A 26,144-nucleotide genomic window follows, 5' to 3' on the forward strand; every position below is an offset into this window, starting at 1 on the left:
TATTATTATTATTATTATTATATCTGTGTGTGTGTGTACCATCAAATAGGATCTGACAGGTACAGGAGGAGATTGCGCTCCTTCTCCAGCAGAGCATCTGGTGGATTCAGCTGTGGACCTCCGGGATTGCAGTACAGCTTCTTGCCACTAGGACACCAGAGCTCCCTTCTAAAGTTCTATCTTTATGGAAGCAGACAGCCTCATCGAAATCCTTGGGGGCCTCTGGTGGATTAGAACAGCTGAGCTTTGTGCTAAAGCCATGTGCACTGATCACTGCCCACGTGTAACTAAAGGCCTGAAGGAGGGGGAGCCATGAGGCAGGGAGGGAGAGTTTTCCAGGAAGAAGAAACGTCCTGAATTTGGGATGTGATTGGTGGGTTCTGGTAAAGAGTACTCAGAGGAGGAAGGGATGAAGGGGAGGTGCTGAGGTGTCAGGCAGACGCCTTGTGGGCCTCAGGGAGGGCATGAAATATTTGCTCTGAGACAAGTGGGAGCCATAGAATTTTCTGAGCAGAGGAGGGGTGCAACCTGACTCAGATGATCACAGGCTCACTTGGCAAATGAGGCGAACAAACTGCGAGGTGGTGAGGGTGGAAGGAGAAAGAATGCTACACATCACAGCATTGTAGAAGAAGGTTTATGTGTGTGTCCTACTTAAAAGACCTCAGAGACTCCAAAAGAATAAGACAATTTCCCCAAGGGCACCCATCCATTCGGGTGACAACCTCTGGCTTTGAACTTGTATCTGCATGATTTCATGACTACTCAGTAAAATGTGTATTTACTGAACACCTTAGATGCCAGCAGGTGACCCACAGGGCTTTCTTTCCCCTGCAATAGGATGATGAAGGAAGGAATTCTCAACACACAGTATGAAGCTCCTATTATGTTCCCACAAGTACAGCAAACTGACAGACAGGTGCTGGACTAATTAGAACAATGATAAACAGGCAAGAATACAGATATCCAAGCTACAAAGTAGTTAGCAATATACAGATCAATTCCTCAAGCAAAGAACTCATTCAGGATTTCTCAAGCTGAAAGAACTAAAAAAATTCAAGCCTCGAGTTGGCAATACTTAAGTACTTAAGGATGTTGTTGTGATGTGCCGTCAGGTCGCCTGCAACCCATAGTGACCCTATACACAACAGCTCTGAAGCCTGCCCTGTCCTGAGCCAGTCTCACTGACTCTGACACACCTACCCTCATTGCCCCAGTTACTTTGTCAGTCTATCTCATCTGGAGTCTTCCTCTCCTGTGCTGTCCTTCCACCCTTCTGAACATGATGTCCTTCTCCAAGGATACTTAAGAATGCTGTAGGGAAAAACTTGAATGTCTAGAAAACAATGGAAGAAAACGGATGAGGGAAAAACAAAAAGAAAAGAAAATGGATGGAATACACAAAATAACTGTATCAAAAAGAAATGATCAACATTAAAATATTTCAGGAATAAAAAAAAATATTTCAGGAATCGTATGATCAAGATAGAGAGAGCTACGTTGGCCTAGTGGACAGAAAGTTATACTACCAAGCCCAAGGTGTGTGATTTTAATCTGCGGCTCTCAGGACTGGTTTAAATTGGTTTTTGTCAAACATTCTAGGTGGTATAGCACTGGTCTATGCATTGCTGTTAAACACTGTGACACTGATGTGTCAAATGTGATAACGTTTACCCATGGTGGACAGTGTTTGGTGGAGCTCCCTGATTAAAATAAGCTTGGAAGCAGGAGTGGCATCTGCTTCCGAAATGGCTTGCCTTCAGAAACTCTATGAATAGTGCTCAGTTCTTTCGTTCATAGGGTCTCTATGAGTCGTCTATGACTCGATGGTACTTAACAACAACAGCATAATACGATCAAGAGCCAATGGAAGGGAGCTCTGGTGGCCTAGTGGCAAAAAGTTTGCATTTCAATCCCGAAGGCAAGTGGTTCAAATCAACCAGATGCTCTGTTGGAGAAGGAGGAGCAATTTGCTCCTGCACCAGTCGGATCTGATTCGAGGGTATACTCACAAAGAATAATAAAATGTAAAAAAAATTAAAAAACACCCCAAAACCAAAACCAAACAAGCAAACAAACAAAAAAAAGAGCCAATGGAAAGGAAGAGGTTCAAGTTGCATTGAAGGCATTGGTAAAAAAACAAGGCCCCAGGAACTGATGGGATTGACATGTTTCAACAAACAGATGCAGCCTTGGATGAGCTCACCAGTCTATGCCAGGAGATGTGGAGGACAGCTGTCCAGCTGACTGACTAGAAGAAATTCATGCTTGTCCCCATTACCAAGAAAAGTGATCTAACAGAATGTAGAAATTATCCAACAATAATATCATTAACATCGCATACAAACAAAATACTGCTGAAGAGTATTTAAAAAATGGCTAGAACAGTACACAGGGAACTTCCAGAAGTTCAAGCTGGATTCAGAAAAGGCTGTGGCACCAGGGATATCACTGCAGATATCAGATGGATCCTAGTTGAAAGCAAAGATTACCAGAAGAATGTCCATTTGTACTATATTGACTATGCAAAGGAATTTGTGTGGATTATAACAACTTATAGCTAACACTGACAAGAGTGGGAATTCCAGAACACTTAACTGTGTTCATGTGGAACCTATACCTAGACCAAGAGGCTGTACAAACAGAGAAGGAAGCACTACAGGGTTTAAAATTATGAAAGGTGTATGTCAGGGTAGTATCCTCCATATCTATTTAATTTGTATTCTGAGCAAATAATTTGAGAAGCTGAATTCTTCTTTTTTTTTATTCTCACCACTGGGCCAATTGGCAGCATCAGTATGGATAGTAAAGAGATAGAGATAGTTAACAGTTTTAGTTTGCTTGGCTCCACAGTCAACACTCTTGGTAACAGCAGCCAGGAAATCAAGAGATGAATTGCATTGGGAAAGTCAGCTGTGAGGGACCTCTCAAGATTACTGAAGTGCAACGATGTCAGGCTGGAGACTAAGGTGCACCTGATCCAGACTATCATCTTTGCAATTACGTGCTATGCATCGGAGAGTTGGACAGTGAATAGGGTTGATAGAAGGAGAATTGATGCCTTTAAGCTGTGGTGCTGGAGAGGAGTGTTGAATATACCACGCACTGCTAGGAGAACAAACAGGTTTGTCCTGGAGAGGGTGAGGCCAGAGTGCTCCTTGGAGTCAAGGATTCTGAAGCTTTGTCTGACATACTTTGGGCATGTTGCAAGGAGGGACTGGTCCTTGGAGAGGCACATCATGTTTGGGAGAGTGGAGGGACGGCACAGGAGAGGAAGACCTTCGATGAGATGGATTGATTCTGTGAGTGGAGTGGTGGGAATGAGTGTGTTCGAGATGGTAAGGTTGGCACAGGATAGATCGGCGTTTAGGGCTCTTGTACATAGGGTCGCTGTGAGTCACAAGGGACTCAATGGCACGTAACAACAAACACCACCATCAAATCAGATCTGACTGGTACAGGAATAGATTGCCCCTCCTTCTCCAGCAGAGCCATCTGGTGGATGTGAACCACATACCTCTGGGATTGCAGTGCAGAAGCTGGATTCTATGAAGAAGAATGTGGCATCAAGAATAAAGGAAGAGTCATCAATAACATTAGTTATGCTGATGACACAACTTTGCAGAAGGTTAAATATTTCAGCCTTCAATATGGATTGCATCTCATTGTCAAAAAAACAAAAATCCTCAGCACTGGACCGATAAGCATGTTACATGAAGAAAAGATTGAGACTGTCAATGACTTCATCTTACTTGGCTCCATAATCAATACATTTGGTGGCAGCAGTCAGGAGATCAGAAGAAGTATTATATTTGGCGAGTCTGTAGTCAGGGACCTTGCCAAATTACTGAGGAGCAATGATGTCAGTTTGAGGACCAAGGTGTGCCTGATTCAGACTACGGCCTTTTCAATCACTAGCTATGCCTATGAGAGCTGGACTGTGAAGAAAGATGACTGAAGAAGGATTGATTCCATTGAACTGTGGTGTTAGAGAAGAGAACTGTATATCCCATGGACTGCCAAGAGAACAAACAGATAATGTCTTAGAGAAGGTACAGCCGGAGTGAGCGCTCCTTGGAGCCAATGATGATGAAACTTGTCTCAGATACTTTGGACATGTTGCTAAAAGAAGATATTCCTTGAAGAGGGAGATCATGCTCGGAACCGTGTAGACTTGGAGAAGGAAAGGAAGACCTTCAACTAAGTGGTTGACAAGTGACTGCAGTGATGGGGCGTAAGTGTGTCAGAGATTGTGAGGGTGGCTCAGGGTTCATATCTGTAGCTGATAGGAAACCTGGCAACTAACAGCAATATGATGTTCCAGTTGTGTTGTTATGTAGTTGTGTACCACAGAGTCGGAACTGACTCAGAACTGATCCTCCAGCAGGCTTTCAGATGCAGTAAATCACACAGGAGGAGAATGGCCATTATTCTCCTGCAGAACAGCTGGTGGATTTGAACCGTGTGCCTTTGGGTTGTCAGCAAACTTCTTACCACTGAGATGAATGGTAGTTCCAGAGCATTTCATTATGTTCATACAAAACCTAGACCTAGACCGAGAAGCTACTGTTGGAACAAAGCGAGGAAATTTTGCATGGTTTAAAATCAGGAAAGGCATGCATTGGGCTTGTGTCCTTTCTCCATACCTATTCAATCTTTACACTGAGCAAATTCAAGGAGCTGGATTCTATGAAGAAGAATGCAACCTGAAAACTGGAGGAGGAAGAATGTGACGTCAAAATTGGAGGAAGACTCACCAACAACCTGCATTATGCAAATGAAGTTCAGGGAGTGAGTCTTATGAGACTCTGGAGAAGGTATGTTTCAGGCAGAGGAAACAGCCATGCAAAAGTTCTGAGATGAAACTGTTGAATGCATCTACAGGGTTGGAAAGAACCAGCTAACCCTCTCCCCCAGCTCTCTCCTTGTCACAGATTGAACTGTGTCCCCTCAAAATACATGTATATAAAGTGGAGTTTCTGTAACAATTCACCAAGATCTGTTAAACAAAGCAGCTGTGAGAAGATTAAAGATGGGATGACATGCCTTTAATCTCACCCTGGCCTTGACCCTATAGGCAGACTAAGAGTTTCTCTGGGGTGTGGCCTGTAACATCTTTCATTTCACCAGAGATGAAAGGGGAGAAAGCAGGGGAGCTCTGGTGGCCTAGTGGCAAGAAGTTGCACTGCAATCCCAGAGGCACACGGTTCAAATCCACCAGATGCTCCGCTGGAGAAGGAGGGGGCAATCTCCTCCTGTACCACTCGGATATGATTTGACGGTGTACACATACAAAAAATAATTAAAAAAAAGAAAGAAAGGGGAGAAAGCAAAGGAAGGGGCCCCTCAGTTCTACCTAGAAAGAATGACCAAGAGTGGAGTGTGTGATGGGACCCAGGTCCCTACAGTGGGAAATCCCTTGATAGAGGAGATAGTCAAAGCACAGCATGGTCTTCCAGGACTTCACACACACGGGTGCTGACAGACCACCATCCTCCAAAACTGGCCAGAAAACGAAGGCTTTCTCTACACCTGGCACCCTGAATTTGAACTTCTACCCTACCCCTTAAACTGTGAGAGAATCAGGTTCTGGTTTTTAAAGCCATCCACTAGGCTACTCTGTTAAGGTGGTTGGTGTTTCTAGCCATCAGGACAAATGCAACTCATAGTGACCCTGTGAACAGCAGATGTGAACTGCACCCTATCCCACCTACACTACCCTCACCACCTCCGACACGCCTGAGCTCACTGTTAGTCACGACATCCATCCATTGAGGGGCTTCTTGTCCTCTGCTGGCCTTTTCAAGCATGATGACCTTCTCCAAGGACTGGCGCCTCATAGCAACATCCGAAGCAGGCTCTCTATCTTTGCTTCCAAGGAGCACCCTGGTCTCACTTTCTCTCAGACAGACTTGTTTATGCTTTTGGCAGTCCATGGGACATTCAGAATTCTTGTCCAGTGCCACAGCTTAAAGTCATCAATTCTTCTGTCTTTTTTAGTCACATCATCAAATTTTCAGACATGTAGCAAGTTATTGAAAGGACTATGGCTTGGATCAGATGCACCTTAGTCTTTAAATGGACATCCCTATCCTTCAGCACTTTGAAGAGGCTCCTGACTGCAGACTTTCCCAATGGAATACAGCTTTATCGTTGTTGTTGTTATTATTATTATTATTTGTGTGTGTGTGTGTGTGTACTGTTAAATTGGATCTGACTGATAAAGGAGGAGATTGTCACTCCTCCAGCAGAGCATCTGGCGGATTCAAACCGTGCACCTCTAGGATTGCAGTGCAGCTTCTTGCCACTAGGCCACCAGAGCTCGCCAGAATACATCTTCTCATTTCCTGACTGCTGGTACCAAGGGTGTTGATTGTGGATTCAAGTAAGGTGAAGTCATTGACAGTTTCAATCTTTTCTGCCTTTATTATGATGTTGCCTCTTGGCCCAGCGGTGTGAGGATTTTTGCTTTCTTGATGTGGAGATGTAATCAATCTTGAATGCTGCAATTCTTGATCTTCTGTGGTAAGCATTTCAAGTCTTCCTCACTTTCAGCAAGATTGTATCATCTGCATGATGTAAGTTATTGATGAGTCTTCCTCTGATCTTGATGTCACATTCTTCTCCTTGAAGTCTGGTTTCTCATATGATTTTCTTTTCTGCATACACAGATTGAATAGATATGGAGAAAGGCTACAGCCTTAGTCACACTTCTCTGAATTTTAAACTATACAGTGTTCCCATGCTCTGTTCAGACAACAACTTCTAGGACTAGGTATGGATTTCACATGAACACAATTAAGTATTCTGGGATGCCCGTTCTTCTCAGTGTTGACCATAATTTGTTGTGATCCATACAGTCAAATGGCTTTGCAGAGTCAATAAAGAAGACATAGACATTCCTCTTGATATTCTCTGCTTTCCCTCAAGATCCATCTGACACACCACAACAAGATAAAGGTAAATAATCCAATAGAAAAATGGGCACAGGATATGAATAGACACTTCACCAAAGAAGACATTCAGATGGCTAACAAGCACATGAAGAAATGTTCAAAATCCCTGGCTCTAAGAGAGATGCATATTAAAACAACTATGAGATACCATGTCACCCCAGTCAGAATTGCAAAATTTAACAGAACAGCAAGCAACAAATGCTGGCAAAATTGTGGAGAAACTGGAACCCTTATTCACTGTTGGTGGAAGTGTAAAATGGTGCAATCACTGCGGAAGGCGGTATGGCGCGTTCTCAAAACGTTGCAAATAGAGATATCATTTGACCCAGTAATTCCACTACTGGGAATGTACCCCAAAGAGACCATAACTGACATCCAAGTAGATATATGCACACCCATATATCTATGTTTATTGCGTCTTTGTTCACAATAGCAAGGAGTTGGAAACAACCTAAGTGCCCATCAATAAACAAACGAATATAGAAGCTGTGGTATATTCACACAATGGAATACTATGCTGCATTGGAAAAACAAGGAACTCATGCAATATTATTCAAAATGGGTGACTCTGGAGGACATTATGCTGAGTGAAGTATCCCAGTCACAAAAGGACAAATACTACATAGTGCCACTGTTGTAAAACAGGACTGACATCAGGGCTGGGGGGAGACAGAGAAAGATGGGTTCAACAATGTATACTGCATTGAAACAGATGAGGCAGAAAACTGTTTAAAAGGGATATGTGATTAGGTATTTTTGTCATGACAGGAGTCCAGAGCGAAGGCTGCATGGTGGAGTGGACCTGGGGAGAGGGATTGTAAAACAATGAAAGAATTTTTCTTTTACTTTTCCAGGTAGGGGGGAGGGTTGGGAGGGGAGAAAAGTGCAACAATGAATGAATGGAAATCCAAAGTCTCTGTAAATTTTTACTGAAATTAATAATAAATTTAAATTTTTTTAAAAAAGATCCATCTGACATCAGCAGTATGTGCCTGGTTCCATAGCCTCTTCAAAATCCAGCTTGAATCCCAGAGGTACGCGGTTCAAATCCACCAGATGCTCTGCTGGAGAAGAAAGGACAATCTCCAGTCAGATCTGATTTGACGGTACACATAAAAATAATACATTAAATAATACATTTAAAAAAAATCCAGCTTGATTTCTGGCAGTTGTCTGCCCACAGACTGTTCTAGGAGGGCTTTTCAATGCTAACTCTTAGACACACCCCATTCCTGACCCTTCCAGCAGTTCTCCCTCCTCCAGCGGACTGGCTGGATCCTGAAGCCTTAGTTCTCAGGTTACAGTCTGGAGGAAATCCCCTCTGAGGTTAGGGGGTTCTCCCCTGGACTCCCATAAACCCTGTGTAGCTCTTTCCCCCACCCCCACCCCGTTCTGCTACTTCAGACTCCTGCACTGGGCCATGTGGATCTCAAGGGTGCCTGCGGCTTAACTAGTGTCCTTGGGGTACATGGCAATAGGTGCCTAATAAAGCATTAGGCAAATAAGTGCTGTTCCATTTGTTTACCACATTCAATCTAGGCTTCCTGGCAAAGGGCCAACATGCAAACCAACTTGAATAGTCAAACTGGACTAAGAGATGACACACACAGCTGCTTGTGGTGATGGCATCTGAAAGGGAAACTGGGGTGGGGGGAGGAAAGTACGAGAGACAAGGGCTGAGAGATACCCATTTGTCATCCTATTTATCCTTTTGTAGCTTGGGGATTTTTTCTTTACCAGATGTGTGAATTTCCTCCGAAGACATCAAATAAATGAATCAAATTCGACAACATAATGACTTTCCAATGCTAAATAAAGTCTGTAGCATTTCCTTTTCTCTTTTCTTTTATTGTGGTTTGGGTGAGAGTATATTACAAGGCAAATTAGTTTCCCATTCAATAATTTATACACATTTTGTAACATGAGTTGCAATTCCTGTAACTATGTTCAACATACACCCATAGCAATATGAAGGCTTTGCAAAAATGCACATAAAAAGTGACACACATAAGGAAAAAAGAAACTAATGCATTTACCACAACAGCATTCAAATTCTCTAGGTTCTGTCCAGCATCCCTGCCTGAGCCCTTAACTGCTTTGATGCTAAAAAATTGTCCTTCAATAACAATAATAGTTTGTGGTTATGTGCTGTTGAGTTGCCTCGACTCATAGTGCTACCCGATGTACAACAGCTTTGAAGCCTTCCCTGTCCTGGGCCAGTCTCACTGACTCTGACACACCTACCCCCTTGGCCCCAGTTACTGTATCAATCCATCTCATTTGGGGTCTTCCTCTCCTGTACTGTCCTTCCACCCTTTTGAGCATGATGTCCTTCTCCATATTCCTCCTCACCACATGCTCAAAGTATGTGAGACAAAGCTTCAAAATCCTAGCCTCTAAGGAGAAACTTGGTTTCATCCTCTCCAGGACAGACCTTTATTCCCCCTTGATGGTCCATGTTATATTCGAGATTCTTCTCCAGCACCACAACTCCAAGGCATCAATTCTTCTGTCATTATTAGTCATTGTCCAGCTCTCTGATACAGAGCAAGTAATTGCGAAGACCATAGCCTGAGTGAGGTGCACCTTAGTCTCTAGACTGACATCGATGCTTCTCAGTACTCTGGAGAGGTCCCTGACAGCAGATTTACCCAGTGCAATTTGTCTTTTGATTTCATGACTGCTGGTTCCAAGAGTGTTGACTGTGGAGCCGAGCAAACTGTACTTATTAACAATCTCAGGCTCTTCTCCATCCAACATAGGCTGATACAAAGGATGGTGGTGGTGTTAGATGCCTTGCAGCTGGTTCCAGTTTATAGTGACCCTGTGTACAACAGAAAACGCTGCCTGGTCCCATGTCCTGCCGGCTATCTTTGAGCCACCTTGTCATTCAATCTCATTGAGGGTCTTCTTCATGGTGTCCTCTGCTGGTCCCTACTGATAACATCTAAATTAGGTGTGACAAGTCTCGCCATCTCCTCTTCTAAGGACCAATCTGGATACAAGTCTTTCACTTTGGTCTCACCACGTGCCAGGCACAGCACATTTTGTCTCCCTCATTTCACTAAGTGACAACTTCCTCATTCTTCAGACAAGGTTGAGGGGATTGCCCCAGAACTCCTGGGCTGTGCTGGCCGCCAGGACGCAACCCGGGCCCACAGGCTGCTCTGGGTTCGTGGGCGCCCTCTGAAGGTCATATCGAGAACCTGAAGAAGCCCAGGCTGAACTTGGGTTTTCTGCTTGGGAGAGTGAGACAGGAGGTTCGGTGGGTCCCAGTCAAGCTGTCCTTGGAGATCTTTGGGAGGCCTGAAGCACCACAAGTCTCTGAGTTAGGAGAGAACACGGAGCTAAATCGAGGAGCTTGAGATTGACGTAACTGTGCTCAGGAAGATCTGTGAATGGACCTGCCCTAAAAGGCAGGGGACACAGCACTACCCCAGGATCTGTGGTTTACAAGGATCTGCCTTAAGTGGTTTGAAGAAGAGGACACAATTCCGCCTTAGCAGGTGAGGGGCACTTGGCCTGCCTTGCAGCATCTGAAGGGGGCCTGGCTGGGGACGCTACATACAGACGATGGCAACCTCTGACGGCTCTAAAAGGAACTCTCCAGCCTGGATTGTTAATTACAAAAGAGACAGAGCCAAATCTATAAAGCGCTCAAAAGGTCCAATCCACCGGCAGTTCAGTGGGAAGAAAAAAAAAATTACAGTGGTTTGCTTCCCTAAAGATGTTATAGGCTGGAAAATCCTAAAGTGCAGTCCTATCTTGTCTTGGAAAAGGTGTAGAGTGCTCCTTAGAGGCAGGGATAGCGAAGCTTCATGTCACATACTTTGTGCATAGAGGCTATTCCTTGGAGAAGCACATCACGCTTGGAAAGGTGGAGGGACAGCGAAGGAGAGGAAGACCCTCAACCAGGTGGATTGACACAATGACTGCAGCAATGGACAGAATGTGTCAGAAACTGTGAGGCTAGCGCTGGATCGGACGCAGAGTTCAGATCTGGTGTTTATAGGATCGCTATGAGTCGCACTCGACTCGACGGCACCTAACAACAACTTTGTCCTATAGAGTCTCCATGAGTGAGAAGGGACAGGTTAATTTTCTTTTTGTTTTAATCCCAATTCCAAACACTTTGCTGCAGAGAAAAAGTAGCCAAATTGGACGCTCATTGGTTTCAAGCGGCGGGACTCGGAGGGCGCGGCCAGCATGAAAAGCCTACCGGTTATTGGCTGTATTCTCCTAAGTGCCCGCCTCCGCTCCATCTTTCCGAACTTAAATTTAATGCTGATTGGCTGAATAAAGACCCGCCCTTGAGTACGAAGATATCTTTGAGGCCAACAGCAGGTGGGCGAGGCCTACGGAGGGGGCGGGACTTGTCCTTTAGTTCTCCAGTGAAACTGGCGTCTGAGGAAAGGAGGGCGGGGTCTCGCAAGGCCGGACCTTGCTGCCCTCGCTCTTGCGCGCCAAGCAGCCAACATCGTAACCTAGCGTCGCGTGCGTGACGTCATCGCGCCGCGCCGCGCGTCTCCCGAGGGAACCTGACCTCTTGTGGCCGGAGAGGCGGCCTCCGCGATGCTGTTGCTGGTCAGGGCCGGTGCGCTGGCATGGGCACGACCCGCCTGCAGCCGCGTGCGAGCGGGTGCCGGAGGTGAGGTCGGAGGGCAAAGATCAGGGGTCCCAGGGACACCCCTCACACTCGCGCGCCGCTTACAAGGCCTGAACTCACGGGCGGAAGAGGCAACCCCGCCGCCTGTAGTGGAGCCGGTACTGGTGGCGAGCGCAGGTAAGGCTGTCAGGATCGCCCGAGGAAGGGCAGCAAGCGGGGAGCGCTGATCATTGACCCTCACCTCTGACCTCCGGATCGCTCTAGGTCACCCGGCGCCCGTGCTGCGCAAGTGCGAGCTCCCAGTACCCGCGAACCAGCGTCCGGTGCAGGCCTGGGTGGAGTCCCTGCGAGGCTTCGACCAGGAGCGTGTGGGGCTAGCAGATCTGCACCCTGACGTCTTCGCCACGGCGCCCAGGTGAGCGCGCATTGGGTGCAGGTGGCTGGAACGGTGCACTGTGTGGCAGGGCAGTGGGGATGACTTGAAAAGGTCTCAGTCTATAGAGATTCAATTTCCCCACCTGTCAAAGAGGGGTCATGATGGTGACCTTACACTGTAGGTTGAGGTTTGAGAGCTAACATCTTCTAGGGGTCCAGGGCTCAGAATTCTGAAGCCTGACATGTTGCGTGCTGTATGTGGCTTCCAACTCACAGCACCCCTGTAGGACAGAGTAGAACTATGAGAAGTTGGAACTGACTCATCGCTGAGCCTCCGGCTGACTTTCAGAGGCTGTAGATTGCAGGTAAGAGATTTCCCTTCTTAGGGAGCTCTGGTGGCCTAGTGGCAAGAAGCTGCACTGCAATCCCAGAGGTGCGTGGTTCAAATCCACCAGATGCTCTGCTGGAGAAGGAGGGGCAATCTCCTCCTGTACCAGTCACATCCTGTTTGATGGTACACACACACACACACACACACACACACACACACACACACACACAAAATAATAAAAAAGAGATTGCCCATCTTTTCCCTCAGAGCAGCTGGTGGATTTAAACAGCCATAGTCTTTGGTTAGAGCAGCCCTCTAAGGACTACACCATTAGGGTTCTCTCGGTCCTCTGGAGTCGCTGTGGATTGGAATCCACCCCGCAGCATAGAAACAACCACCACCTGCTGGGGACCCACCACCAGGTGTTTCTACCTGTGGAACAGCTGGTGGATTTCAACCACCAACTTCTGTTAGTCACCTGTGCTTGACCATTGCCCAGGGCTACTTTAATGCCCCACCTGTTGTTGTGTACTGTGGAGTCTGAACCTCAGAGTCAGTAAATGACAAGAAGAAGATTGCCCATTTTTCTCCCATGAAGCAGCTGGTAGGTTCGAACCACGTGCCATTGGGTTGACAGTGCAGCTCCTGACCACTAGGCCACCAGAGCACCCTCGCCTCTGAATTAAAATCCTGCCTTCCTTTATGTTTCAGTGCCCCATTCCCAGGAGTTCACTATGGTGATTGAATTAGTTCATTCCATTATATAAATTCTATGAGTGTTGGTTGTCCTTACTTTTATCTTTTTTTTCTTTAAATAATATAACAAACAGTGATTAAAGGTTCCTCACTCACTTACTGCTTTTGGGTCAGAACTGGCCTGTATCTGACCATCCAGTGGGCTCTCAGTGGCTGTAAATCGGTTGGGAGGAAACTGCCGATCATTTCTCCCGCAGAGCCACAAGTGAATTTGAACCTTCAGAGAGGTGCTTGCCTTTGGGTTAGGAGAGAAGCTTGATCCAGTGTGTCCCACCAGAGCTTCCTAAAAGTTCCTGGATGGACGAGCAGTGCCCTCCACTGCTAACCCAGGCGGGAGCTTTGGTGGCGGAGTCATAGAGAATGCGCTGCTAATCCGCAGCTGGGCCACTCTGGGAGCTTAAATCCACCAGTGACTCAGGGACAACGAAGATGGGAAATGGGGCAGCTCTGGTGGCCTAGTGGAAAAAAGCTGCGCTGCAATCCTGGAGGTGCGTGGTTTGAATCCACTGGATGTTCCGCTGAAGAAGGAGGGGAAGTTTCCTCCAGTGCCAGTCAGATCTGATAAGAAAAAAAACCCCAGAAGATGGGAAATCAATTTTCTGTGGGATTTACTGTCTTAGAAACCCCATGGAGGGTCAACTGTGATTCAGTTCTAACTTGATGGTATTGAGAAAGCGAACCATTGGTGGTTCAGACCCACACAGTGGAAAACCTTGCCTGGCGGTCAGCTTCGCCTAAGAGTACAGCCAAGGAAACCTCATGGAGCAGCAGTTCTGTACCGTGACAGTCAGAATGTCCTGGATGACTGAGCGTGTCTACCTGTTGGGTGGTGGGGAGTGACTCCATAGGACAGAATGGTCCTGCCCCTGGGGCTCCCAAGGCCATGGTCTTCACAGAAGCAGACTGTCTCAGCTTTCTACCTCAGAAGAAGGATAGAACTTATCCAGTACTGAGTTTACTTTTCAGGTTGACTCCCAACCCACTTCTTTTCCAAGAAGGCACTTGCCTCTCACCTAGCCCTATCGATCTCTAGAGCATCTTGGAGACCCGGTGTGTGAGCAATTCCGCATCTCCTGTCGTTGGGCAGAATTTCTTGGGAGCACGAGTTCCCGCCTAAAAGGGCAGCCACCTCCTTTTTCTCTTCCTCCTCTCAGCCTGTGGGCGTGGCCCACATTGAAAAAGGCTCCCGCTTCCACTGGGGAAAGGCATCCTGCGGAATGTCATCTGGCACACAGATGCTCACAAAAAGATTCATGAACAATCAGATATGTGGAAAATAGGAGAACTAGGGAAACAGACGGAAGGTGCTTACTGGGGATCCAAAGGCAAAAAATTAGCTCGCGTTCAAGCTGGATGTGCAGCCTGTTTACATTGCAGTTACATTTCCTTCCAGAAAGAATTCTTTTATTCTTGTTTTGCAAATAAAGAATTGTTGTTGTTGCTAGATGCCATTCACTCACGTATGTCTCATAATGACCCTATAAACAACAGATCTGAACCTTGTCCTCTGCCACCTTCATCATCTGACACACTTGAGTCCATTGCTGCAGTCACCGTGTCAGTCTCTCACTTAGGGTCTTCTCTTTCACTGACCCTCCACTTTTCCAAGCATGAGTTCCCTTTTCCAAGAAACAGCCTCTCTGTGAGATAAAACTCTTGTGAGATAAAGTTTCCCCATCCTTGCCTCCAAGGAGCATTCTGACGACACTTTTTCCAAATCATATCTGTTCTTTTGTCAGTCCATGGAATGTTCGCTACTCTCCAACACCACAACTCAAGGGTATCAATTCTTCTGTCATCTGTATCCATTGTTCACCTCTCAGATACACAGCAAGTGATTGAAAGGACCATGGTCTAAGTCAGTCATATCTTCGTCTTCAGACTGACATCATTGCTTCTCAGTAATTTGGAGAGGTCCCTGACGGCACACTTGTCCAATGCAGTATGCCTCCTGATCTCTTGCCTGCTGGTACCAAGGGAGTTGATAGTGGACCCACAATCAGCAGTAAAATCTTTTGACAATTCCAGTCTTCTCCATATGTTGTGATGCTGCTTATTGGTCCAGTGGTGAGAATTTTTGTTTTCTTGATACTGAGATACAATCCATATTTAAGGCTGCAGTCTTTGATCTTTTGCAGCCAGTGCTTGAAGTCCTCCTCACTTTTCAGCAAGCAAGGTTGTAGCGTCTGCATAACGCAGGTCGTTGGTGAGTCTTCCTCCAATCCTGATGCCGTATTCTTCATAGAGTCCAGTTTCCTGAATGATTTGTTCAGCATATAGATTGACTAGGTATCTGGAGATCCGAAGACAAAAATTAGCATGCTTTTTCTGTCAAGGACCAGATTATACACATTTTAGACTTTGCAGGCCATGATGTCACTGTCACAGCTGCTCATTTCTGCTGCTAGCAAGGCAGAAGCAGCCATAAAAACAAGCAAACAACCAGTATGTCACAGCCAACATAATGAACCGGCCTGGTTTTATCACCAATAAAACCTTATCATGGGCGTGGCTTACTCTATTGGTAGCTGTGCCTGGTGGGACTATATCACGTGCTTCATTTTAAACTTTCTAGTGGCCACGTTTATCTTTTTATTGTGATTTAAGTGAACATATGCAAAGCAAATTGATCTTTCATTCATCTATTCACCTTCCCTTTTTAAATTTTTTTTATTTTATTATTTTTGTGTGAGTGTACCATCAAATCAGATCTGACTGGTACAGGAGGAGATTGTCCCTTCTTCCCCGGCAAAGCATCTGGTGGATTCGAACCGGCAAAGCATCTGGTGGATTCGAACCGTGCACCTCTGGGATTGTAGTTGCAGCTCCTTACCACTAGGCCACCAGAGCTCCCCTTCACCTTCCCTTTTTTTAATAACATTAATCTGTCTCCGCAATATTACACTCTTGCCAACTCCTCCAAGTGATTCTTGTTTCCATTAATCCTATTAAACTGCCACTTGTGCAGTCTGGGTTTAGAAGAGGCCGTGGTACTAGGGATATTACAGCTACCATTGTAGCTGGATCTTGGCGGAAAGCAGGGAGTACCAGAGCAATGTCTGTGTTTCATTGACTATGTACAGTCATTTGACTGTGTGGATCACAACAAACTGTGGCTGACTCTGAGAAGAATGGGAATCCCAGAACACTTGATTGTGCTAATGCAAAACCTATACGTGGACTGAGAGGCAGTCGTCAGAACAGAGCAAGGAAACACTGCATGGTTCAGAATTAGAAGGGTGTACACCAGGGATGTGTACTGTCTCCATACCTTTTCAATCTATATGCAGAACAGATCACTCAGGAGGTTGCACTTCAAGAGGAGGAATGTGGCGTCAAGACTGGCAGAAGATCCGTCAACAAACTGCGTTATGCAGATGACACCACCCTGCTTGCTGAAACTGAGGAGGACCTGACATGCTTGCTGCTGAAAGTCAGGAACTGCAGCCTTCAACGTGGATTGAAGCTTAACATCAAGAAAACAAGTTTCTCACCACTGAACCAACTGGCAGAATCATGATAGAAAGTAAAGAAATTGAGATTGTTAACAGCTTGTTTGCTTGGCTCCAGAATCAGCACTCTTGATACCAGCAGCCAGGAAATCAAAAGAAACTGCACTGGGAAAATCTGCTGTCAGAGACCTTTCCAGAGTTGTTGTTGTTATTGTTATGTGCCATCGAGTCGCTTGCGACTCATAGCGACCCTATGTACAAGAGCTCTAAACACCGTTCTATCCTGTGCCAACCTCGCCTTCTCAAACGCACTCGTTCCACCACTCCAGTCACAGAATCGATCCATCTCATCGAGGGTCTTCCTCTCTTGCGCCGCCCCTCCACTCTGCCAAATATGATGTCCCTCTCCAAGAACCGGCCCCTCTTTGCAACATGCCCAAAGTATGTCAGATGAAGCCTCAGAATCCATGACTCCAGGGAGCATTCCAACTTCACCTTCTCCAGGACAAACCTGTTTGTTCTCCTAGCAGTCCATGGTATAGTCAATACTCTTCTCTGGCACCACAGCTCAAAGGCATCAATTTTTTTTCTATCATCCCTATTCACTGTCCAACTCTCTGATGCATAGCACGTAATTGTGAAGACTATAGCCTGAATCATGCGCATCTTAGTCTCCAGCCAGACTTCATTGCTCTTCAGTACTCTTGAGAGGTCCCTCACAGCTGACTTTCCCAGTGCAATTCGTCTCCTGATTTCCTGGCTGCTGTTACCAAGAGTGTTGACTGTGGAGCCAAGTAAACTAAAACTGTTTAACTATCTCAATCTCTTCACCACCCATGCTGATGCTGCCAATTGGCCCAGTGGTGAGAATCTTTGTTTTCTTGATGTTGAGCTTCAATACATATAAGAGGATGAAGAGCAAAAATGTCAGTTTGGATACTAAGGTGATCCTGATCCACGTTATGGTCTTCACAATTACTTGCTATGCGTCAGAAAGCTGAACAATGACGAGGGATGATAGAATTGATGCCTTTGAGCTGTGGTGCTGGAGAAGAGTATTGAATATACCACAGACTGCTAGGAGGACAAACAGGTTTGTCCTGGAGAGGGTGAAATCATGTTGCTCCTTGGAGGCAAGGATTCTGTGAAGCTTTGTCTGACATACTTTGGGCATGTTGCAAGGAGGAACCAGTCCTTGGAGAAGGACATCATGCTTGGGAGAGTGGAGAGACAGCACAGGAGGGAAGACCCTGGATGAGATGGATTGACTCAGTGACTGGGGTAATGGGGGTAGGTGTGTCAGAGACAGTAAGGTTGGTTCAGCGTAGACTTGATGGCACATAGCAATAACAACCCCTTCCTGCCTACGGAGCTTTATCCCCAGCTGTTTTACTTTATATGGTTGACTATTTTTAATTTTCTTTTATTCAGTCATTATTGCTCATTCCTCCCCTTTTGTCCCCCCAGTCCACTTTGCAAAGCGTTTCTTGTTCCAGATTGTTGCTGTACATATGATGCCTGATCATATATTCCTTTCAGACAGTTCTTCCCCACATCTGTTCCAATGCAGTGTTCATTATCTATCCACTCTTTTTTCTTTTTTCTTTTATTTTGTGTGCGTGTACCATCAAATCAGATCTGACTGGTACAGGAGGATATTGCGCCTCCTTCTCCGGCAGAGCGTCTGGTGGATTCGAACCGTGTTCCTCTGGGATTGCTGTGCAGCTTCTTGCCACTAGGCCACCAGAGCTCCCCTATCCACTCTTTTTCTATTCTTGCCCTAACCCCTCATGTCAGTCCTGCTTTATAACAGCAGTGTTAGGCAGTACTTGTCCTTTTGTGACTGAGCTATTTCACTCAGCATAATGTCCTCCAGGCTCCCCCATGTTGTATAATGTTTTCCAGGTTCATTGTTTTTCAATGCTGTGTGATACTCCGTTGTGTGAATGTACCATAGTTTTTCTGTCCATTTGTTTATTGATGGGCACTTCCGGTTGCTTCCATCTCTTTGCTCTTGTGAATAACACAGCAATAAGTGGGTGTGCATTCATCTATTTAAGTTGTGACTCTGGTTTCTTTAGGGCATATTCCCAGTAGTGGAATAGCTGGGTCAATGGTGTTTCTATTTCCAACTTTTGAGAAAGCTCTGACTGTCTTCCATAATGGTTGTACCATGGTTAGCTATTCTTAAGGAATGGGTGTTATTGGTTATCTTACAGGATTGTCTAGTCGTTGGTTTAAAGTCGAGCCATGAGGGTGAGTTTTGTTGGTTCAAAGAGTAACTAAGGGCCATTTTCTCAGGGGTTCTGCCAGTGTCTTATTTTGAGTCGTACTTCACATTCTTCCATTCCCTTTTAGAGGAAGGGTTGTTGTTAGGTACTGTTGAGTCAAGTGCAACTCTAGAGTAGAAGCCTCACATTTTAAAAAAATAAAAACAGGTGTGGTTGTTTTCAAGCATCTACTCGCTTTGCCTGGGCCTGGGGTCCTGGCTTCTCCTCAGGTAGCATGACCACGCGTGGCTAGTGTCTGCTGTGTTGGGACAGCACAGAACTAGAGAGGTGGGCGGAGTGGTTGTAATGAGAGAGGAGAGAGGTGCTGTGAGGACGAGGAAGCGGGGGCTTCTCCCCAAGACGCGGAGCCAGCTCTGCAGGCCGAGAAGGAACCAGCCAGGACGAGAGTGTCTCAGGCAGAGGGAACCTCAGGTGCAAAGGTCTTGAGGCTGGAGCCCATTTCACAGGGGGTCCTGGTTGGTGGTCTGACTGGGGTTGTAGGGGGCCAGCAGCAGATTGTCCAGGGTTGGGGAGGGGAGGGTATGGGCTTCCTTCAGGGGGTAGAAAAGGGGAGGGTTTTAAGCAGAGGCCCCCTCCTTCCACAGGCTGGACATCCTGCACCAGGTCGCCATCTGGCAGAAGAACTTCAAGAGAATTGTGAGTACCCTCAGTGGGGCAGGTGAGAGGGGGAGCACTCCACAGGTTGGGGGCCTTACCTTCTCTCCTGAGCTCATCACTGGGGAGTCTCTCTCCAGGCATTTTGAGCACCAGGCCTTGTGCTGTGGGAGTGGACGAGGTAGACACGGGTCCTACCTGCAGGTCTCAGGACTCTGGCCTGAAATCCACTGACAGGGAGTTGTCCCTCCTGCCCTCTCTCCTGAGCACACTTTACCCAGCACCAGAGGGCTCTTGCTGAACGTCCCAGCTCCCCCGGGGCTTTGTGTGACGTCATAACTCCTCGCTTTGCCCTCTGAGGCCCAGGCAGCTGCGGGAAGCGTGCCAGCTCTGATCAGCTGACCTAATCAGAGTCCATTTCCCATTAGCTTGGCCAGCTCCCCTCATCCCTCAGGTGTCTGCGTGGGCCACACCTCTTCCAGGAAGCCCTCCCTGACCCCCTCTTGCCTTCTACATCTCCTTGTACACCCCTTACTGCCTCACAGCGTTTAACCTAAAGTTTACAGTGGGAATTAACCAGTAAAGGGGCAATGGGACAGGGATGGCGATAGAGTGAACAGTACATGCAAAGGCCCTGTGGCAAAGACCACAAGGAGCCCAGTGGGAGGACAGCGAGGGATTTGGATTTTTATGCCAAGAGCATTAAAAAGCTATTATCTCTTGAAAGCCAGCTCTCGACACAAGGGTTTGTAGAAGGGGGGAAAAAAGCTATGACCAGCTCTGCCTTCCCCCGTCCACCCTGAGGTCCGGCGTGTCCTGCTCATTCCCTCCTTGGTCCCACGGCCCTTGGGGTAAAGTCCTCAGCCAGCACTGGAAGCTCCTCAGGACCCCTCCCATTCTCAGTCTATAGGCCCTTCTTTCCTGTGCCCTGGATGCCAGGTGGCAGCGCCCCGTCTTTGTGAGGCTAATGTGTATGTCGGGGGGGACACTCACGCCTCAGTTGCTCTTCTCTCCCCAACACCCAGCCTCAGGTCCAGCCCCCTCTCAGCAGAGCTGGCTGCCCTACTCCTTGCTGTGCCCCTGGGCCTGCTTGAGAACATCTGTAAAGCAGACCCCCTGAGTGCTTTGTGCCCACAGAGCTACGCCAAGACCAAGACGCGGGCCGAGGTCCGGGGAGGTGGCCGGAAGCCCTGGCAGCAGAAGGGCAGTGGGCGTGCCCGGCATGGAAGCATCCGCTCCCCGATCTGGAGAGGAGGTGAGGGCAGGGGGAGGGGCTTGGAGTGGGAGAAGGGGAGTGTCTGGGAGCATCGCGTCACACACACACCCACCCACCCACACTCACAAACCCAAACACCCACACACCCACCCACCCAGCCGCCCCGCTCCCCACTCGGTCCAGCTAAACAGAAACAGATGGCTGAGTGAATCATGCCATGCCTCCTCCAGGAAGCTCGCCCTGATCTCCTCTGGGTCCCCCACAGCCCCTTGCCCTGCTCCTCTGGGCCCCCCACAATCCTCTGCCCTGCTCCTCCGCGCCCTGATTTCCTTGCTGTAGTCCATATCCGCCTTGAAGACACGAGTCTTTCTTTCTTGTCCCCTGCTGCCCTCCTGTGGCCCAGCAGAGCGTGGACACACGAGCAGATAGGCTTCAGTAGGACATCTCCCAACACCAGAGCTCCTCAGACACACTCTACCTCATGTCCCTGGAGTCTGCCTCCCTCTGGACCTGAAGGTTTGAATCTGCTGAGGAGCGAGCGCAGTGGTAACAGCTTGTCCCAGTAACCACAGGACCACACCTGCCATAGTTCATTGTGTCTGGCTTCACAGTTGAACCGGCCAGTGAGACAAAGTCACCTGTCCCTCGTGTCTGCTGAGACCCTCTCCCCTCCATCCCTACTTGAGGCCCTGCCCTCCTTGGTGGCCTTCAGCCTGACCCCTCCCAGTCGCCCCCCAGCCGAGGCCTCCCTGCTCACACCCTCTGTCCCCACAGGCGGTGTGGCCCATGGCCCCAGGGGCCCCACCAGTTACTACTATATGTTGCCCATGAAAGTGCGGGTTCTGGGCCTCAAGGTGGCGCTGACGGTCAAGCTGACCCAGGTACAAGCTGCACCCCAGTCATGTTGGGATCCCCGGGGCATGGGAGCCTGGATGTGGGAGCTCAGACCACCTCATCTTCTTTCCAGGACAATCTGCACATTGTAGACTCCCTGGACCTGCCGACCCCAGACTCCCAGTACCTGACAGAGCTGGCCCACTACCGGCGCTGGGGGGATTCTGTGCTCCTGGTGGACGTGTGAGGGCAGGGACCAGGTGGTAGGGTGGGCAGGGAAGGGGTGAGGGTGCAGTGGGATGGAGAGGGCACAAGGGAGGTGTGTCTGCAGGACTCATCTCCAGCCTTGGTCTCCCAACAGCTCACACGATGATATGCCACAGAATGTGGTGTCAGCCACCTCTGGGCTGAAGACCTTCAACCTGATCCCGGCTGTAGGTGAGCTGCCCAGAGCCTCAGGGGCGTGGCGGCCAGTCCACACCGTCTCCAGCCACACTTGGGCTGAGTGGTCTGGACACCGACCTCCCTCCTTGCCCTTCAGCTCTCCAAACTTGCTTAATTCCTTAATTAAGACCTGCTTCAAGGTTGCCTGGAGGTCAGGTCCTGGCTCTGTGTCTAGGGGTCCAGGTGTGGGGGTGTGCTTTGCAGGGGTAAGGGCAGGCCCCCAGGTCAGTCTGTTCTCACTGGGTCACACCGGTCACTGCACTGGCCTGTCCCAGACTTCATCTCCTGCCTCCCTCCTGGACCTCCCCTCACACACATCCAGTGCTGGGGCCTGGCCCCAGGAACACACCTTCCTGGCCTATGTGTGGTGTCTCCAAACACGTCCAGATCTGATTTCCCACCCAGGTCCAGCTCCCACCGCCTACCTGAGCCCTGAGGTTCCCTCCTCCAGGCCTAGGTTGTCCACCTGCTGTTCTCCCGGCAGCCACCAGAGGGTGACCGCAGCCCTCGCCTCGCTCACGTGGGCCGAGAGTCCACATGGCCGTGGGGGCAGCACCATCTGCCGGCCCCTCCGCACCCCGTGCACCCCCACCGGCCCCTCCCCACCCCGTGCACCCCCACCGGCCCCTCCCCACCCCGTGCACCCCCACCGGCCCTGGTGGGCGGTCTTCTGCGGAGTCGGGGTGTCCACGCGTTCAGTCTCCCTGTCCGCACAGTGACCCCGGGGGCAACAGGGGATGCCCTCAGGACAGTCTCTGCCCCAGGCTGCAGGGCCTCCCCCACTTTACCCTCGGGCTGGTTCGGGGTGGGGGAGCACGCCTGACCACCCCTCTCCCCCCGAACCAGGCCTGAACGTGCACAGCATGCTCAAGCACCACACGCTGGTCCTGACGCTGCGCGCCGCTGCCTTCCTGGAGGAGAAGCTGCTCTGGCACAACTCCCGATACACGCCGCTCTACCCCTTCCGCCTGCCCTACCGCGACTTCCCCTGAGCGCGCCCGCCTGCACCGAGCAGTCTCGAGGCCCTCGGTGCAGGTCTAGGGGGGTCTGGGTGCAGGCTGAGAGGGCTCCGCAGACCCGGGAGCCCAGTGGACCTCTGTGAGGGCAGGAAGAGATGCCCAGACTCGCTAAGCACGTCACAGACTGCTTCATGGAGCCGAATGAGCACATGTCCCGAGAGTTGGGAAAAACAGAAAATGGCTGGCTGCCGTTTTGCTTAGGTGACTAATTGCCTTTGGCAGCGGTACTTCCCTGGTTCCAGGTCCCGCCAGGCCCTTCCTTACTTCCTCAGGGGACTTGCTGTTGGCTTGGAAAGCACCATCTGTGTGTGGAAAACAATTACCGAGAATTAAGTGAGCGCTGAGTCACTGGCTCAGACTCAGGAGTGGGTGCTGGTGGTTCCCAGGAACTGACACCTGGCCTGTCAGCACATCCCGGAAAGGACTCGGGGGCCATACTGTGCCACCCTCAGCAGGACCATGCAGCCCAGAGCCCAGTAATCAGACTCACAGACCTGGGAGTTCATTGAAGGGAAGCCAGTGGGTCCAGTAAATGGCTAATAAATGTGTTCCTGAAAATACCTAATCCAACGTCCTGATTCTTTGATCTGCTATAAATTAATTTTTTTTAATTCTAATAAGAAACCAAGAAAACCCACTACCAACAAGTCAATTCAGATACAACCAACCCTAGGCAAGAGTAGAACTGAGTGAGTCCGCATGCGGTTTCCAAGGCGTCACAGTGTGTGTGTGGGGGGGTGCCCCGGGTGTCCCACCCTTCCATGTTTCTCTTTGGTGATATTGTACAATTCATCTCCTCATGTAGATAGCCTTTCCCTTCATCCTTTTTTTTTTCTTTCTTGTTGTGTACCATCAAATCAGATCCGACTGGCACAGGAGGAGGTTGCCCCTCCTCCAGCAGAGCATCTGGTGGATTCAAACCACGTCCCTCTGGGATTGCAGTGCAGCTTCTTGCCACTAGGCCACCAGAGCTCCCTATCTCCTTAGCTTTTTATAATCGTGCGCTCGTTCAAGATTTCCACGCCTGTAAGTCCCCACGAAAGCAGGCTGCCTCGTCATTCACCTGTGAGACGCTGATGAGTTAAACTTTCAGGGCGTGGTGTGATGTGCTGTCGAATCACCTATGACTCAGAAACCCTGTGAAGAACAGCTCAGAACCCTGCCCGGTCCTGCATCTCCTGCATCATTTTGACCTCTGCATGCTCCAGCCGTTGGCGCACTCACTGTGTCAGTCCAGCCTCTGTGGTTTTCCTCTGTCTGAGCTCCCACCTTTCTTGGGATGATCTCATTTTCTAAGAACTGGCCCTTCCTTGTAACATACCCAGTGTGTGAGACCAAGTTTCACCCTCTTTGCCTCTAGGGAGCGCTAGGGCTGCACTTCCTCCAAGACACGAGTGTATGTGTGTGTGCCGGCGCTTCCTTCCGCAGCCCGTGGGTATTCACGGCTCTTCTCCAACAATACAATTCAAAAGCATTGATTCTTTTTTTATATGAACTAGATTAACTCATTGCAATCAAATCAGAACTGTCTGATAGGTAACACTTTAGTAGGTTTTCAGAGTCTGTAAATTGCAGGAAAGAGATTGACCACCTTTTTTTCTCTTTTCCTGTGACTTTTTAAAAAATTATTAATTTCAATAAAAATTTACAGAGACTTTGGATTTCCATTCCTTCATTGTTGCACTTTACTCCCCTCCAAGCCCTCCCCTCTAGTACACTACCCTCTTGGAAAAGTAAAAGAAAAACTCCTTCATTGTTTTACAGTCCCTTCCACCAGGTCTGCTCCACTATGCAGCCTTCACTCTGGACTCCTATCATGACAAAATACCTAATCACATATCCCTTTTAAACAGTTTTCTCCCTCATCTGTTTCAATGCAGTGTACATTATTGAACCCATCTTTTTCAGTCTCCCCTCAGCCCCGATGTCAGTCTTGTTTTACAACAGTGGCACCATGCAGTATTTGTCCTTTTGTGACTGAGATATTTCATTCAGCATAATGTTCTCCAGGGTCACCCATTTTGAATAATATTGCATGAGTTCCTTGTTTTTCAAGGCAGTGTAGTATTCCATTGTGTGAATATACCACAGCTGCTCTATCCATTTGTATGTTGATGCAACTTCTTGCTATTGTGAACAAAGCCGGGATAAACATGGGTGTGCGTGAAAGCATTGATGCTTCATTTGTCTTCCTTACTCATTGTCCTTTCAGATGCATGTGAAGCAACTGAAAATACTGTTGTATCAGGTGCCCCTTTGTCTTTAAACTGGCATCCTTGCTCTTAGGGAGCTCTAGTGGCTTAGTGGTAAGGAACTGAACGGCCAATGCCAAGGTCCTCAGTTTGAATCCACCAGCTGCTCCATGAGAAAAAGATGGGCAGTCAACTCCTGTAGGATTTACTGCCCCTGGAAACCTGCTGGAGGGCCAGTTATGAGTCAGTCTGACTCTGGTACACACCGCTACCCCCTGGTTTCTTAGCCCTTTCAGGAGGTCCTGGATAGCAGATTTCCCCCCCCCCCGTGCAACACAATTTCTGATTTTTTTTCTTTTTGATGTATTTTTCTAATTAATTTTAAGGAAAGGTTACAGAGAGGGTTGCTAGTCATTCATTGTTGCACTTTTCTCCCTGCCCCCCCCTTCACTCTTCTTGAAAAATGAAAGAAAATCTCATTGTTATGCAGTCCCTCCCCCCAAGTCCACTCCACGGTGCAGCCTTCATTCTGAACTCCTGTCATGACAATAATACCCAATCATATATCCCTTTTAAACAGTAGCTCTCTCCCTCATCTGTTTCAGTGCAGTGTACATTGTTCATCCCCTCCTCTGTCTACCCTCAACTCCAATGTCCATCCTATTTTACAACAGTGGCACTATGCAATATTTGTCCTTTTGTGACTGGGATATTTCACTGAGCATGATGTCCTCCAGGGTCACCCATTTTACATAATATTTCATGAATTCCTTATTTTTCAATGCTGCATAGAATTCCATTGTGTGAATATACCAGAGCTGCTCTATCCATTCGTTTGTTGATGAGCACTTGGGCTGTTTCCAGCTCTTTCCTGTTGTGAACAAAGATGCGATAAATGGGTGTGAGTTTCTGATTTCTTGACTGTTACTCCCATAGATGTTCATTATGGATCCAAGTAAAATTAATTCAGGGTTGGGGGCAGGGAGGAGAACGTGCATCAATGAATGAATCGGAATTCCAAGTTTTGAATCAAAAAATTACCTCAAGGGGAGCTCTGGTGGCCTAGTGGCAAGGAACT

At 48.2% G+C, this 26,144-nt stretch overlaps 1 protein-coding gene across 1 annotated transcript; it reads left to right on the top strand.

Annotated features, from left to right (window-relative positions):
- The first annotated feature begins 11,528 nt into the window (after positions 1-11,528).
- On the top strand, positions 11,529-22,847 carry MRPL4 (mitochondrial ribosomal protein L4). Its single transcript, XM_006898837.1, has 8 exons — positions 11,529-11,739; positions 11,827-11,977; positions 19,352-19,403; positions 20,499-20,616; positions 21,352-21,458; positions 21,545-21,654; positions 21,773-21,849; positions 22,702-22,847. Exons 1-8 carry the CDS (start codon positions 11,529-11,531, stop codon positions 22,845-22,847), a joined length of 972 nt encoding a protein of 323 aa, XP_006898899.1.
- The last annotated feature ends 3,297 nt before the right edge of the window (positions 22,848-26,144 follow it).

Source organism: Elephantulus edwardii, unplaced genomic scaffold (assembly GCF_000299155.1).
Source record: "Elephantulus edwardii isolate Elephantulus edwardi_28Jun2011 unplaced genomic scaffold, EleEdw1.0 scaffold00237, whole genome shotgun sequence".
Taxonomy (NCBI): domain Eukaryota; kingdom Metazoa; phylum Chordata; class Mammalia; order Macroscelidea; family Macroscelididae; genus Elephantulus; species Elephantulus edwardii.